This window comes from Sinohyriopsis cumingii, chromosome 6 (genome assembly GCF_028554795.1).
Source record: "Sinohyriopsis cumingii isolate HCF-2022 chromosome 6, ASM2855479v2, whole genome shotgun sequence".
Taxonomy (NCBI): Eukaryota; Metazoa; Mollusca; class Bivalvia; order Unionida; family Unionidae; genus Sinohyriopsis; species Sinohyriopsis cumingii.
In genome coordinates, this window is record NC_142966.1 from 97,699,482 (window position 1) to 97,713,908 (window position 14,427).

Sequence of the window (14,427 nt, forward strand, 5' to 3'; positions counted from 1 at the left end):
TGCATCTTGATAGTGAAAGAACATACAAATTTATTTACAGTATTTGATCAGTTATGCATGCTTTCAGTTAAATATGTTTTATTTTATGACTATATGTAAGCTAATGATAAATAGATCCACATATGACCATATTATCTTTAAGGTAAAATATGCCTTACCCAGGTAAAATTTAAGATTATTGATCCTTAACAAACTATTGTCAGCCTAACATAGGTCTATAACTGCACAAATATAATTGAAAAGAGATGATAGGTCAGAACTTCCATAAGATTTTATTCAAAGAGAAACTCTGGAAATGAGCACATGACTCCAATATCTCTGATCAGTACCAACTGACGCGTTGTCATGATTGGATTCCATAACATGCATTTTGGTTACCTGTTCTTCAGATGAACAAGACGGATGAACCGGTTCAGTAACCTTTGGAGAATGATGTGACTTCGATTCTGCAGGATTCGGAACGTCCTTTCTCTAATCAATACATAAAGAATTCAGTGTCAAAGAAAAGTATCGTTATGTTTCTGTTTTCGCTTGATCTTTCTGCAGACCAAAGAAGTTATCAAGATTTTATAGCAATTAGAACCTGTTTTAAGGATCGTGTTCAAATGAACTTTGAAAGGGTTTTATGAGTTTCGTCGCATTAGGCCTGACGCATAGTAATGGAAACGAATGTATCTGAAAGGAAAGTACAAATATGACATTGCGTGAGCATGAAAATGATAATGTTGGTTGTTCTTATCGTGATTAATAGTGTTTAGTGTTACTACAGTTTATGTTTCAACAGATGCAAGTGTATCACGAGTCATATTGGTATGAATGAATTTATATTTGTGGACTTATAGCTATAGAAAGTAGCTGATGGAAGTAGCTAATGGAATGATTTTATATAACATGAATATGAAAACCTTTTCATTAGCTATCATATCATCATATATTCATGCTATATATATATATATATATATATATATATATATATATATATATATATATATATATATATATATATATATATATTGCTACAAGATAATATGCATTTAAAATCAAGAAGTTAAAATACAATAAATCTGCTTTCCTGCTAAGACTGTTATCAGTCTTAATATATGTGTTGTTACAAAGTCGTATGACACAAATATACCTCTTGACGTTTATTAGACGACGAAGAACTGATTCTGTGCGTGATGTCAAGAGTACTTGCAACTGACTTCATCGCCTCATATCTGTCCCATGTTATCTGCCTGCACGTTTGAAAAGCATTCTACAATGGCAAACAAACAAAGAAAAAACAATTGCTACTTGGAAAATGCATCCGCTGTCTTAGATGTGTGGAATATCCAAAATGTATATTTTGTAAACGAAACGTTATTTGTTTTAATGATCTAAGAAAATTTACACTTTGCAACATCATTATACCCACAATAAACATCCGAATTAGTTATGAAAGTATTTCCCTTTGATTGCGGAAATCTTGAAATAATAAAGAACTGTATATGAAAATAATTTTAACAATAAAGATATAATTCGAACGCATTGTAATGAGCTTATAGACAAAAAATATTGATTTTCACAGTACCATGAGTATTTTAAGTAGGAACTCAATCGCTTTTTTCTCAGAGAGTTGGCCCTTGCTTGTCAATTCCTCAAAAGCATCTGTCCATTCATTATCATAGAGCTCAGAATAAACTTCTGAGAGGCGTGCTGGTCGATCGACATCACTTAAATCAGCAATATTGACGTTCTCGTGTGTCAAACGATCGCCTGCAATCATGCTTAACCTGAGAAGTGATTATATTATTTATTAATAGAATGCTTTGAAGCTTATTATTCTGGTTTGCACAGAATGTATGGTTATGGTTCCAGAGCCCAAAGGGACATGTGATAATACCTTAATCCAATCGTAATTGATACATAAAATAATAATACAACCATCTGAAATACAAATACTAGTTTATAACATAAATTCTTTCAATTTTTACAGTGACGAAGCTCTGGTCATGACTTGTAATTGGGTTATATGATGTTTGTCTTGAAATAGATATTCACTTAATTGACAATAATAGTTTAATGCATAATTTATAGTATGTTCTTTTTGAAACTTTAATCACTTGCCAGATATTTTGGCAAAATGAAAAAAAAAACAAAAAAAACAAGGATACAACATGTTATAAAAATTCGCATAAACACGACACACCTTGTTAATAGACGTTCTTTTTCTTCATTTAACTGCTGAATTTTGCTCTCTTGGTTGTTATCCCTTTGTTGAAATCTGACCACATTATGATTAAGAATCGAGACATCGAATTCCAGCTTTTCCTTCAGTCGTTCCAAAGAACATTTCTGTCTGAAATTTTATTTAAATGTTCATTTTTTTAAGCGAATTCCAGTATAATGCACCACGGTTTAGATTATATGTTGTAAGATATTTTTGGGAGTACCTAAAACACTAGTTAGGAAACATTTTATTACAATGTTACAATGTTTAACTCATGAAAAGCATGTATACGTTTTTTATCCGTGTTCTTTTTATTTTATTTACGCTCCAGGTTTTGACTAGCTAATATATTTATATATATATATATATATATATATATATATATATATATATATATATATATATATATATATATATATATATATATATATATATATATATATAACAGATTACAGTAGCATATATCTTAACGTCATAACAGCGGCCACAGTATATGTTATTTTGTGTTTCGCGAATAACGTGCATAGGACATATACAAATATACATATTTGTCGGTCTTTCCTAATTTAGAGTAAGCGAAAAAGGTCCATAGCTGGATTTCAACTTGGTCGTCTAGCTTGATACTGTACCATGGGAGTACCACAACAGGTGAATAAAACAAAAATATAGTTATCGGATTGTTCCTCTCGGAAACTCTGCTAATTCATGAACGAGCATACGAGGACTATTAATGGTTCGTAAACAAATTTTGTCTCCTGCTGTCTTCATTACTTTATATTATCAACCTTTTCTCTCCTTATTTGGCTTTCGTATTTCTAAGTAAGCAAAATGAGTTCATTGTTGAATTTGAACTTGGTTTAGTAGCAAGACAGGTCGAAATGATTATACAGCACCAGGCTTGTAGCACAATGAGTGAATAAAACAAAATTATAGTTATCGGATTCTTTCTCTCAGAATTTCAGCTAATTCACGGACAAGCATATAATAAATATCAATGGTTCCTAAACAAATTTTGTCTCCCGCTATCTTCATCAACTTCTTCTCTCCTTTACAAATTTAGTGGATACCTATAGACAAAAAGTATCCTTTTTTTTGTTAAGGATAACTTGTATGAGAACTTATTTTCCAACTCCTGATATTACTTCATCTAACCACATATATCCTAATGGACGATTATTGTTACCTAGTTTGATTAAAATTAAAATTCATTAAAATTATTAATCGGGGGATGTTTAAAGACGGGAGTAGCAGCGACGACATCCAAAAAATAGGTGCGTCATTAAACGTAGCAAATGTGTAATTATATACCTCTTGACCATCTCAAATGTATTTATGACATCCGTTATTAAAAGGCTAATATCTCTTAGTTCCTGTTTAATATTGCCGTGCTTGTCTTTGTTTGCATTCAAATGTATACCCTACTCTTCATCATTCCATGTACAGGAATAAAGATGGTATTGGAGGCTATATTTCTTAAAGAACCGCACTGTGCAAATCGAGAGAGAGAGGGAGAGAGAGAGAGAGAAACAGAGAGAGACAGAGAGAGAGAGATCCTTTGCATATACACCTTAGTGATCATTGTTTGCATAATTAAAAAATACAATCTTACTGATAAGTTTCTTCGTATATCTGCTTGAGACTCTCGTGCTTTGAATCTAACTCTTTCTTCGCTGCTTCCAATAATGTGTATCTAAAAGTAAGACGATATGATTTGAAGATACATCGTAAAACTTAGCATAGTGTGATTATATATATATATATATATATATATATATATATATATATATATATATATATATATATATATATATATATATATATAGATAGATACATACATACATACTCTCTCTATCCTCAATGTACCTCTATAAACTTCTCTACTCCTCAACCTCTAAAACACGTAATTTTTTAAATCCAAAATATCGTCCTTTCGTAAATAATTTACTTCAAAAAGCAAAATGTACGCGAAAGCGGACTGAGTAATTTCTGTAAGTCAAACGAATTAATTTAGTGATTGTTATCTTGATCGTTAAAAATATTTTGTTTCGTTGTCTTCAGAAAATAGAACACAACATGTTTAAATAAAATAATCTTATCATACATATATTTGTTATACTAAATATACGTATGATTGTTTTTAATTGTTCTTTTCATAATTGCTGTTTACATTAATTCACGCATAAACCATCAGATTGTTGAAATATATAATGAAACTTTCAATCACGTGTTTGAACCCTTAAATTCATTTAATTAAATGATTAATCTAGATAATGAATATTTTGTACACTGCATGATGCACCATTGCAATTGTATAATGACCTTTGCGTTAAAAATGTTTCCTTTACTCTAGGCTAGAAAACAGGCTTCACTGAAGGCGATACAATACATATTTTGCTAGCTAGTATCGGAGTCAAAGTTATGAAAGTTTCGTTTAAAATAATAACAATCATGTTTTGGAGATTTGAAGATGAGCTTTTAGTCTGTGTATAATCAAATGGAGTCAGAAAATTCGTAAAACTAAAATATTATCCCGTAAAATAATAGAATTTCTGTGTGCTTATTGTAGTAAATAATATAAAATTTTCTCAACAAAATATATGTTCAAACGTATGAGGGAAAATAGTCAGATAACGATGAAAGAAACGTTTTTCAAGTTCGTTTACTGATAGTTTTTTGGTGTTGTTTTAAATTTATAATTGTACAGCATATGTTAAATGTTAATGTACTGTTCGTTATATTACAGTACTGTGTTTTGCTTTAATAATCTTTATCGTCAGTATCAATATTTTAGTTAAATAATATTCATAATCAGTACGATTATTTCGATATCATAAATACGATTAGTTTGCTTAAAATGAATGTGTCTAGCATTAATATCATACTCCTTCGTTTTTTGTTTCAAATCCTTTTCAGTTATTTCCCACTTTTTCGCCATATCTGCATTGACTTCCTTCTGCGCACGTAAACTGAAAGAAAATATATTAAATTATGTGTACAAACCAGTTATGAGTCACTGGCCAAACTTTAATGATTATCATTACTAGTTTTTACAAATAGATTAAAACTAGAAAGGGACGGATCAAGAACATCATCATTTATTACAATATTAATGTATAAATACTCTTTCTTGATTTTATATATATATATATATATATATATATATATATATATATATATATATATATATATATATATATATATATATATATATATATATATATATATATAAAGTACCACATCTGTTGATTGCATGTAAAGTAAAGGCGCAAGGACATGGTACAAATATTTGTAAGCCACTTGTTTGATAAAATGAGCTTATGATAATGAAGTTTGTCAAAGCCGTTGAATCATTTCGCTCATGTGCCAGCATTCGCAAGTTCAAATTTGAAATCTTTTTACTCTTATAAATGTCATATAAACACACCTGCACGAATATATTTTCACACAATTTTGAAATTTCTCAAGAATAATATCATTTTTTTTTAATCTAAACAGACCACATAGGTAAGATTGCCTCCTTTTTAAAATATGTTACCCAATCATAATACCTTAGAAGAACAATTACTACCTCTTAAATCCTGCCCTGCCAGGTTATAACATTTTAGCTAAAATGATAAATGTTATCTGCCCACCTAGAAGGCAGTTAGATAGAATAATTTCCACGTGACTGTGGGATTGGCGCCAGGTCAAGAGAAATTGGCATTTACAACTTCCACTCGTGTCGAGTAGCACGCACGTTACGGGCAAAGAGGACTAGCACAACGCATACAAGCAGTTTGGAAGTTTTCCAGCTCAAAACAAGTTGGACGATTTTCATCTTTGAAGGAAAGTATACTCCTTTTATCATTTTCTATCTTTCTGTTTTCCCTATTGAATATAATTCATTATTCAGCTTCCACTTCGAACACTTAGTTACTATAAGCAATGCTTCAGTGATTTAACCTGTATATTCAGTTAAAAGTAACCTTCACACGGGCTACTTCTTGCTTCGTTGTTTAGCGTCCACTTTGTAAATATTATAACGATGCTGTAAGTCTCTGCATGTGAACCCCTTACATGTATTTATCATAGTGGGTAACTCTGCGAGGACACTCGTAAGTTCATAAAGCTAGACATTTACTATACTACGTGTTATGTATTGTCTGCTCTATTTTGTCATTCATATTTAGGCCATGAGCGAGACTAGTATGATAACCACTCACCATGTGGACGTTTTCTCTGGTTTTGTCAATCCTTGAATTCATGTATGACTTGCATATTATGGGCATATGTCAACGGGCGGCAATTTCTTGGGCACTAAGGGGAAGGCGCAGAGGCATAGATTGAGGGATAAAAACATCAGCTTGCACGCAAGAGTTTGAAAACTTTTCCTGTACATGGGAGCGAGATTGACAACAGCAACAAAATCAGTTACAGTCTCTCATATCAGAATTACGGATAGGCTACTTGGATCAATATCCCGTACCCCATTTCACCTTCTAGCAATGGATAACGCGGCCATATAGCTCTGATAATAATGGGCTACGACCAAAATCGATCATACAGTATAAGCCACCATAAAACAAACTTTTCCTCTTTGAAACACTTCCTGCAGACGATGCAACGTTTATAAAGTCACTTGTATGCATCAATTTAACCTGCATAGTGCTGCTAGCCACTTCTGGAGGACGTCGAGTTTGGATAGGTACTCATATGGATCAATGAAACCTGCATAATACCTCTTGTCACTTCTGGTGTACGATGTTCGCCTTGGTGACTCAGTTCCTAAGAGATGTCTCTTCACTTGTCCTCAAACCTTTGCCACACAATATGAGCCTCTATTTATTGACATCTTAAAAGTACGTGGATTTAATTCATAACGTACTTCAGGTGTAATGAACAGCCATTCCCGGCATTTTTATCCAACAACTTCGCAAGTAGAACAAGAGACATCAGCGTCTCTACTTTAATCCAAAACCGACGAAAACTGTCCCTCACGTTGCCCCCGTCGTCACTATATTTTACTCTGATGAGTGAATTCTACCTTGCGGAATAAATGTTAAATCTAATATATAAGACGATCTTCTCTTGATGGAACACACCTTACATTCTCTCACACCGAATCTCAACAAAATAGGCAGGGGCATGTTTTTGAAATGGTCCACTTTGCAATACATGGACCCAACGTACAATGACCTTGGCCATAACAGCAGCACGGAACCTATAACAGGTGGAACGAAATGCCATGCTCTCTAACTCCACCTTTCTTAAAGACCACCATAGGCAAAGGTGCACTCACAATCTTCATCATCTATTGTTTGCTGTAATGATCAGTTTGACGGAAGTCACAACTAGGCACCAATGAAGACTTTCATTTCATCTCCCACAACATAAACTACGGTGTATGGATTTGCAAGACAACCAAACAAAAGGTCGCAGGATGTCCCTACAGCACCGGTCATTGGTAATAAATCCTACCGAATTTACAAACATCGAAACCCACAAATATCTCGAACAAATTGGCAAAAAAGGAGGTCGGTCATGTTCTTTAGCGTTCCATGCCCCCTTTATGAGAGACCCTTGTAAGGAGAAGGCTCCAATCTTTTTGTTGCTGAATGGCGACGATTTACCATGACGACATGTGAACCAGACAAATTATCCATCACGTTCTGCGTATTACCTAAGCCTTTGACCAGAGTACTTTTAAATACAAAGCAGCACTGATCACTTCGTCGTCAACTCTGTTACATTCTTGGGTTCGCGATGGAATGCAACAATGGGTTCTAATGCCGTTAATTGTGGAGGGTACGCAACCAGTATAAATTTGCATGAGGCGTGACTTCGCGACCCCACTAACACGGCTTCTTGATTCGCCTACAACAGGTTACTAAGCCGCAGGCTAGTTATATTTTAGACCAAGACATTATTTTACGTCTTAACTTCATTTTTCATTCTCAGTTTTTTTTTTGTCACTATGGCACCTCCGATTTTGTACCCTTTTAAGAACACGGTGGAGTAGGTCTGGAAACAATGTTCAAGCATAAAGAATGTTTACCTCAAGAGAAAGAATTGATTTCATGCAATATTTGATTCCTTGTTCACAAAAAGCAATCCGTCTGCTAACGAATTCCTTTACTTCTAGAGTTTTGCTCAATGCAGCAGAGAACACCTTAGTTGTTGGTTGTTTTCTTTAGTTCACATAACAGTGACACTGAGGTTCAAATGAAGGCCAAATGTTAACCATTTGACCCATTTTCACAATCTGCACAATATGAAACTATATCGCAAAGGCAGGGAAAGCGCCCTGGTCTCGCATTGGAGGATACCTCTTCAACAACGTCCTCAATAATTATCGCTACGGATACGAAAACAGATGGCTTCTCCTACCGTTTTAGGATGCCGTAGGAGTGTGGCCCCGTCAGGAATATTATTTACATATCAACATCCTCGAGACGAAGCCGTTTTGAAAGTTTTAAATTGCGACTGGAGAATCTACAGGGGAATGGCGTTCTCATTCTGCCCATCAACTACTCTGTGGTGACTTATATCAACATCAAATCGGAACCAAACAATCAGCTCTTTGTGTTTTTGATTAGGATTTTCTTAATTGGTGTCCTCAACGACAAATCCACGTTTAAGTTCGACATATCATAAACTGGCTTATATACTGGCGAAATCTTCGTGCTGCTAGAAGGAACGAATATAAACGGAAGAGCCTTTTCTTCCTTCATTTGTCACGAAAATAGAAACATCGTATGAGTAACCTTTGGTGGAGTTATTGCCGTCAAGGTGAAATGCCAAAATCATCACTTTTAGCTCGTACTGGATGCGAAAGAATCAATAGAATATGAGTGTCTCCTCGTCATAATTACTCCACTCAAATATAAAATCTTGGACCAACCTCATTAATTTTGCACGAGAAATGCCAGGAATCGAGACCTTTCCGTATCTGTGTTAAGCTACTACAAACTCCTGTGTTTCATCCCAACTGAGAGGTAATGAAGCTTCACATCTGGATCTTATTAAATATATTCTTAAACATGTACAGATATCACAACATGTGGTTGAGATTTCGTCAAGTGAGATAGTGAGATGGTTATGATCTTAGAGGCATACGAAGGAAATGGAATATAATCGCAGTAGGGCGCAGAAGAGCACTTTATACCAATGTATGCATCCATACCTCAATAGCTTACGTTATGTGTCTCTTCGATGAGATACAGTTAGCTCCAATCATAATTATACTTATAGTTCCACAATCATTTGCACACTTTCTACCATAGAAGAAAGAATATCAGTAACGAAAAGACCTATCTAATATTCTGTTTACTTTGGATTTCGCCTAGCCGATGACAATATATCCTTGTCCAAGTGGAATGCATCATGTGAATTTACCTGGCCGAATAAGACACAATTTCTTAAACTATTCTCAAGGGCCTAATCAGTTCCCCTCTCATATAAGGCCCTCGACCCCGACTTCGTTCGCGATCAGTAGGCAAAATCAGCGAATGTATTTTCCTATTGGTGGACCCATCTACATGCAATTCTGACAAGATGGATAAGTATCGTTCATGAATCCCCTTGCTTTTGTTGCTAATAACAGGCTACCGTTTCTGGGGAATCGGATATAGGTAATACTGCCTTCCTTGAACTGAGTGATGTTTGCCAAATCCACAGAGGTTTGCACGGTAATAAGGGACTGTAAGGAAGGAAGACATCAACCTATTGATAACAAGGAAGGAATTAGGTGGGTTGGTGTCAGAAACAGTTTCTCAACTGATTGAGAAAATGAAAGCAGAGTTGACAAGACACCTGAAGCAGACATAAAACATAGGATAGCAGGTTTTCAAAAAAGGATGAAATTTTTAGTGTTTGAAAATGAACTTTTGAGGGAAAATTAGAACAGTCAAAAACGGAGAATGTGAATTTGAAAGTAGAACTCAAAACCACAGCAAATCTGCAAACGAGGCAATGCAGAAATCGAATTATGATGAACAATGCTTTAAAGAAATTATATATAAATAATAGACGTGCCAGAGACACAAAACGAAAATTGAAAGAACAAAATGGTTCCGTTAGTTAAGGAAGCTACAGGTAAAGTCATTAATCAGAAAGACATACCCTCCATCTACAGAATTCCCAGAACTAAAGAAGTATCAAAACGAGTAATTGTAAAATGTATTAATTATCAGGCCAACAATGACAAACATAAAGGACAAAAGAAAATTGTAAATAAAAACATTCCATAAGAATGACTAAAGATGTAACAGTACTAAACATTAGTCTCAATAACAGGCTTTCTAAGCATTCAAAGAGAAAATCTGCCTGGTACTTTAATTGCCGGGACTGTGCCAAGACAAACTCAGGGAGACGACTCAGATTTGACCTTTTTGATTACATTAATACAGTGATTAATTCTAAATAATAGTTCACATTCATGACTAAATGGTATTATACGACACCTTCATATGTAGAGGAGGAAAGTTAGATAATGCTATTGCACAGATGATTGCTCAAACAGATGCTATTTGCGCAAGAAAAGTTCTTTGTTAGTCCACCAAATCTTTGCAAGTATTGGTGATTAAATCTGAAGCTGGAAAATGTAAGTAAAAGCACACTTGCGGCTGAGTAATAGGGGTAGCATTACTAATTATTTGATTTCCTTAATGTCAGTCAACCTGCTCAAATGTGGTACGTTTGACAGTTATAACGGTAACAAAGTTGGGTATCATAACCATAAAAATACTATCTGCCAACTGTCTGGGACATGGAGACGTTGAAAACTGTGACGACGGTTTTGATTATGCTAGACCAGAAGAATTATGGTATATATCTTACAAGGTGCACATTTTACAGAGGATAAAGTTCCATATATTAGGGTACAAATGGGGTTATGAATGTATTGTCAGTTTTTACAGGTCCAACTCTAGAAGACATTGCGTTCTATTTAATAATAAATGTGCGTATGATATAAAATAATGTAAAATAATATCTTGGTTGTAATTTGATTGCATTAGATATTCAAATTGTTGAAAGGAATGTCTCGTTAATTACTGTATATGGGGCAAATAATGATTATGAAAATGATTATATTATTAAACAATGGGCATTCTAACTTTGTACAAAGTGAAAAATTAAATTCATGTAATTAAAACAATATAAATCACCCTAATGCTATAAATGCATTTTAAGTATAAAAATCTAGAGTATTAAATGCCGGATCAAAGAGATATACACGGAGAAGAAAATGTCCTTTAAATCAACCTAGATTGGATTTCTTTCTTGTGTCCGAATCGATCATGCCGAATGTAGGAAAAGTAACAATTGAAACAAGTAATAGGTCGGACCACTCCATGAAAATGTTGCATATGAGTACAAACAATTTCATAAGAGATAATTGTTTGTGGAAATGTAATTATATTTTACTGTTTGATAAAAACTATATTGATGAAATCAAAAATTGCATGAAAAGAATAAAAGTACAATATGATGCAAATAATTATGGTGAACATAAAAACAATGTATTGAATTTAGATCTAAGACTAAGTATATCACATTAATTATTTCTAGATATATTGTTGATCCTTGATATAAAAATAATACAAATTAAAACAAGAAATAGAACTTGTGCAGCAAATACAGGTCGTACAGAAATGTTCCATGGGATCTTATGATTCAGAAATATTGGGGTCTAAAAAAACTTGAAAGTTTCCGAAATAAAAATCATCAATTTGCAGATGATACTACTTTAATTTTGCATTGTTATTTTGAATCCTTGGAATCAACTATTGAAGTATTAAGCTTCTTCGCAAAGATTTCATAACTGAAACTTAACATTGCCAAAACAATAGCAGTTTGGATAGGAATCAATAAGATCAGTGCAGGCACATTTCATCACAGGTTAAAGTTACAGTGGATGACTGAAGTTACAATACTAGGCACAATGTTTTCGGCAGATTTGGGTAATAAAATAAATTTACGACATAAAAAAGAAATGATTAAAACTCGTTTAAATATTGGGAAAGCATTCCTTAACATCAATTGGTCAAACAACAGTTTGAAAACCTTAATTATTCCAAAGCTTAATCATTTGTTCATATTTTTGCCAAATCCGCCACAGTATTTTATCTTGGAACTAAGCGAATTATTTTTCAACTTATACGGAAACAAAAGTGAACAAAGTTAAAAGAGAGATCCTGATTCAATATATTTATAAGGGCGGGTTGGCGGTAACAGATATTGGTAAATTTATATTACCTTTTAAAATAGCATGGATTCGTAGAGGTCTTCTACCTCACAGAAAATTTCTCAATTTATCTGATCATGAAATATGCGAGATTAAGAACATGTTCTTATCATGAGATCAACATGTGATGACCTTATCTGAAAAGACTAAAATGTTTTGGCGTGATGATTTGCTGTTTTGGAAACTGTTAATAGAGAAAATATACCCTGGACAGGAGACTATGTTATGAGAACATGTTTATGGATGAATCCTCTTATAAGGGTGAACAAGGTATCCATCTTCTTTCGGAAATTGTTTGAACATATTGTAATGTATATTGCTGATATGCGTACAGATCAGAGAACTATTATTGACTTTGACAGTTTTATAGCTAGATATGGTTTCAATACGAACTTCCTTACAATTCAAGGTATAATTAAATGTGTAAAATCCTTGTGGAAAACGTTACAGTTAGATATAACAAAACTGGTCAGACCATTTATCCCTTTCCACTTAGAACTTATATTTTATAACAATAAAATAACTTGTATTTTATAACAATAAAATATGTAAATACTATTCATACTTATTTTGAAAAAGGATGTTAAACGAACTAGTGAAAATGAATGGAACGAAATTTTCAATTTAAATATGGATAAATAGCCTGACATATAGGCTAACGTTTTTTAATATAAAAAATAACCCAAAATTACAATGGTTTCAACGTCGTGTTACTCACAAAATTTTACCAATGAATTCAATTCTGTATCAAATAAAACTATCCGAGACTCATAAATGTACGTTTTGTAAATATGCTTCGGAAACAATACTACATTTGGTTTGTGAATCTAATGTGTTGATCAGGCTGTGGAATGATGTGTCCCACTGGATTTGAAATATATATATATTTATATAGTGCCAAGTGGAAAAACTTATATTGGGAGATACAAGTAGAGATGGAAAATCTGAAAAACTTTGTTTTGTGTGTTCTGGTAGGCAAATATTACATCCATATATGTCAAGTGAAAGGGGATATATCTAGCTTAGATCGGTTTTCTTAAAGACCACTATAATCTGGGAAGATATATTGCAATAATCAAATCGGAATGGAGAGAAGCATTTATTTTGATTTGGGAATAGTCGGAACCATTATTCCAGCAGTAACTAAGAATGATGTGTTATAATACAAATGCACGGTTAATATCATCGTGTTACAGTGTACAATGTGTGATTGTTTTTGTATATAACCTTATAGTTAACCAAAATATTTCATCTAGTCTGATTTGATGGTAAGCAGAAAAAGGACTCTAACAACTCAAATTCAAAGCCACCGAGGCGCTGTGTATTTGTATTTGACTACTATAAATTGTGAACCATATGAATGAGTGCATGTGTGTTTCCATGTTTGTGAATTATGGTGTCCTATACTACATGTAATTACCTAGATTATGTGAGATCGTAACGTGACCTTGGGATGTTTTTCCCGGCCCTGCGGTCAACATATTAAGGGGAAAAAACATTTCTGTCTATTCTATACACTTCATCGCAAGGCCATCTACATCAACCAGTTATCTATAATATGTCTCATATACCTTAGATGGTCTCGGCAGGCTAAGGGGATGTATCTCTCCACCTTTAACATATTCCCACCATGGAATTAATATTGGGTGACGTATTTTGAAGAAGAAACCAATTATGTATAGTACTACTTACCGAATCAAAATACAAATACAACCTCACAACCTCCTGGCAGTTCCATCTATATAGAGAGGATGCTTTCCATTCCAGAAATACCAGACAATGGCGCTTGTACTTAATTCATCCTTGTGCGAAAATAAATCATGATGCAATTGCCCCCGGCTGCGACCATATTGTTTTCGGACAAGGTCGCTAGCGACGTGTAGTAACGCGGATGCTGGCAACATTTTGAAAGTATGTTTTTACAAGCTTTATATTCATCTGGAAACGTAATTCTTTAATATGGTCACCACTAAACATTGTTGCTATGGTTCAT

General features: G+C 33.7%; 1 protein-coding gene across 14 annotated transcripts in view; it reads right to left on the bottom strand.

Annotated features, from left to right (window-relative positions):
• LOC149797516 (uncharacterized) overlaps positions 1–14,427 on the bottom strand; it is a 45,967-nt gene that overhangs the window by 11,055 nt on the left and 20,485 nt on the right. For 11 of the 14 annotated variants that reach the window (XM_089962372.1, XM_089962369.1, XM_089962359.1 and 8 more), the window contains 6 exons: positions 5,092–5,175; positions 3,819–3,899; positions 2,189–2,338; positions 1,571–1,772; positions 1,136–1,255; positions 379–471 (listed from right to left, as the gene is read on the bottom strand). In XM_089962372.1, the coding sequence (XP_089818498.1) occupies positions 379–471; positions 1,136–1,255; positions 1,571–1,772; positions 2,189–2,338; positions 3,819–3,899; positions 5,092–5,175 (730 nt within the window). The remainder of the gene's footprint in view (positions 1–378; positions 472–1,135; positions 1,256–1,570; positions 1,773–2,188; positions 2,339–3,818; positions 3,900–5,091; positions 5,176–14,427) is intronic. The other 3 variants (XM_089962364.1, XM_089962368.1, XM_089962366.1) reach the window with 3 other exon arrangements.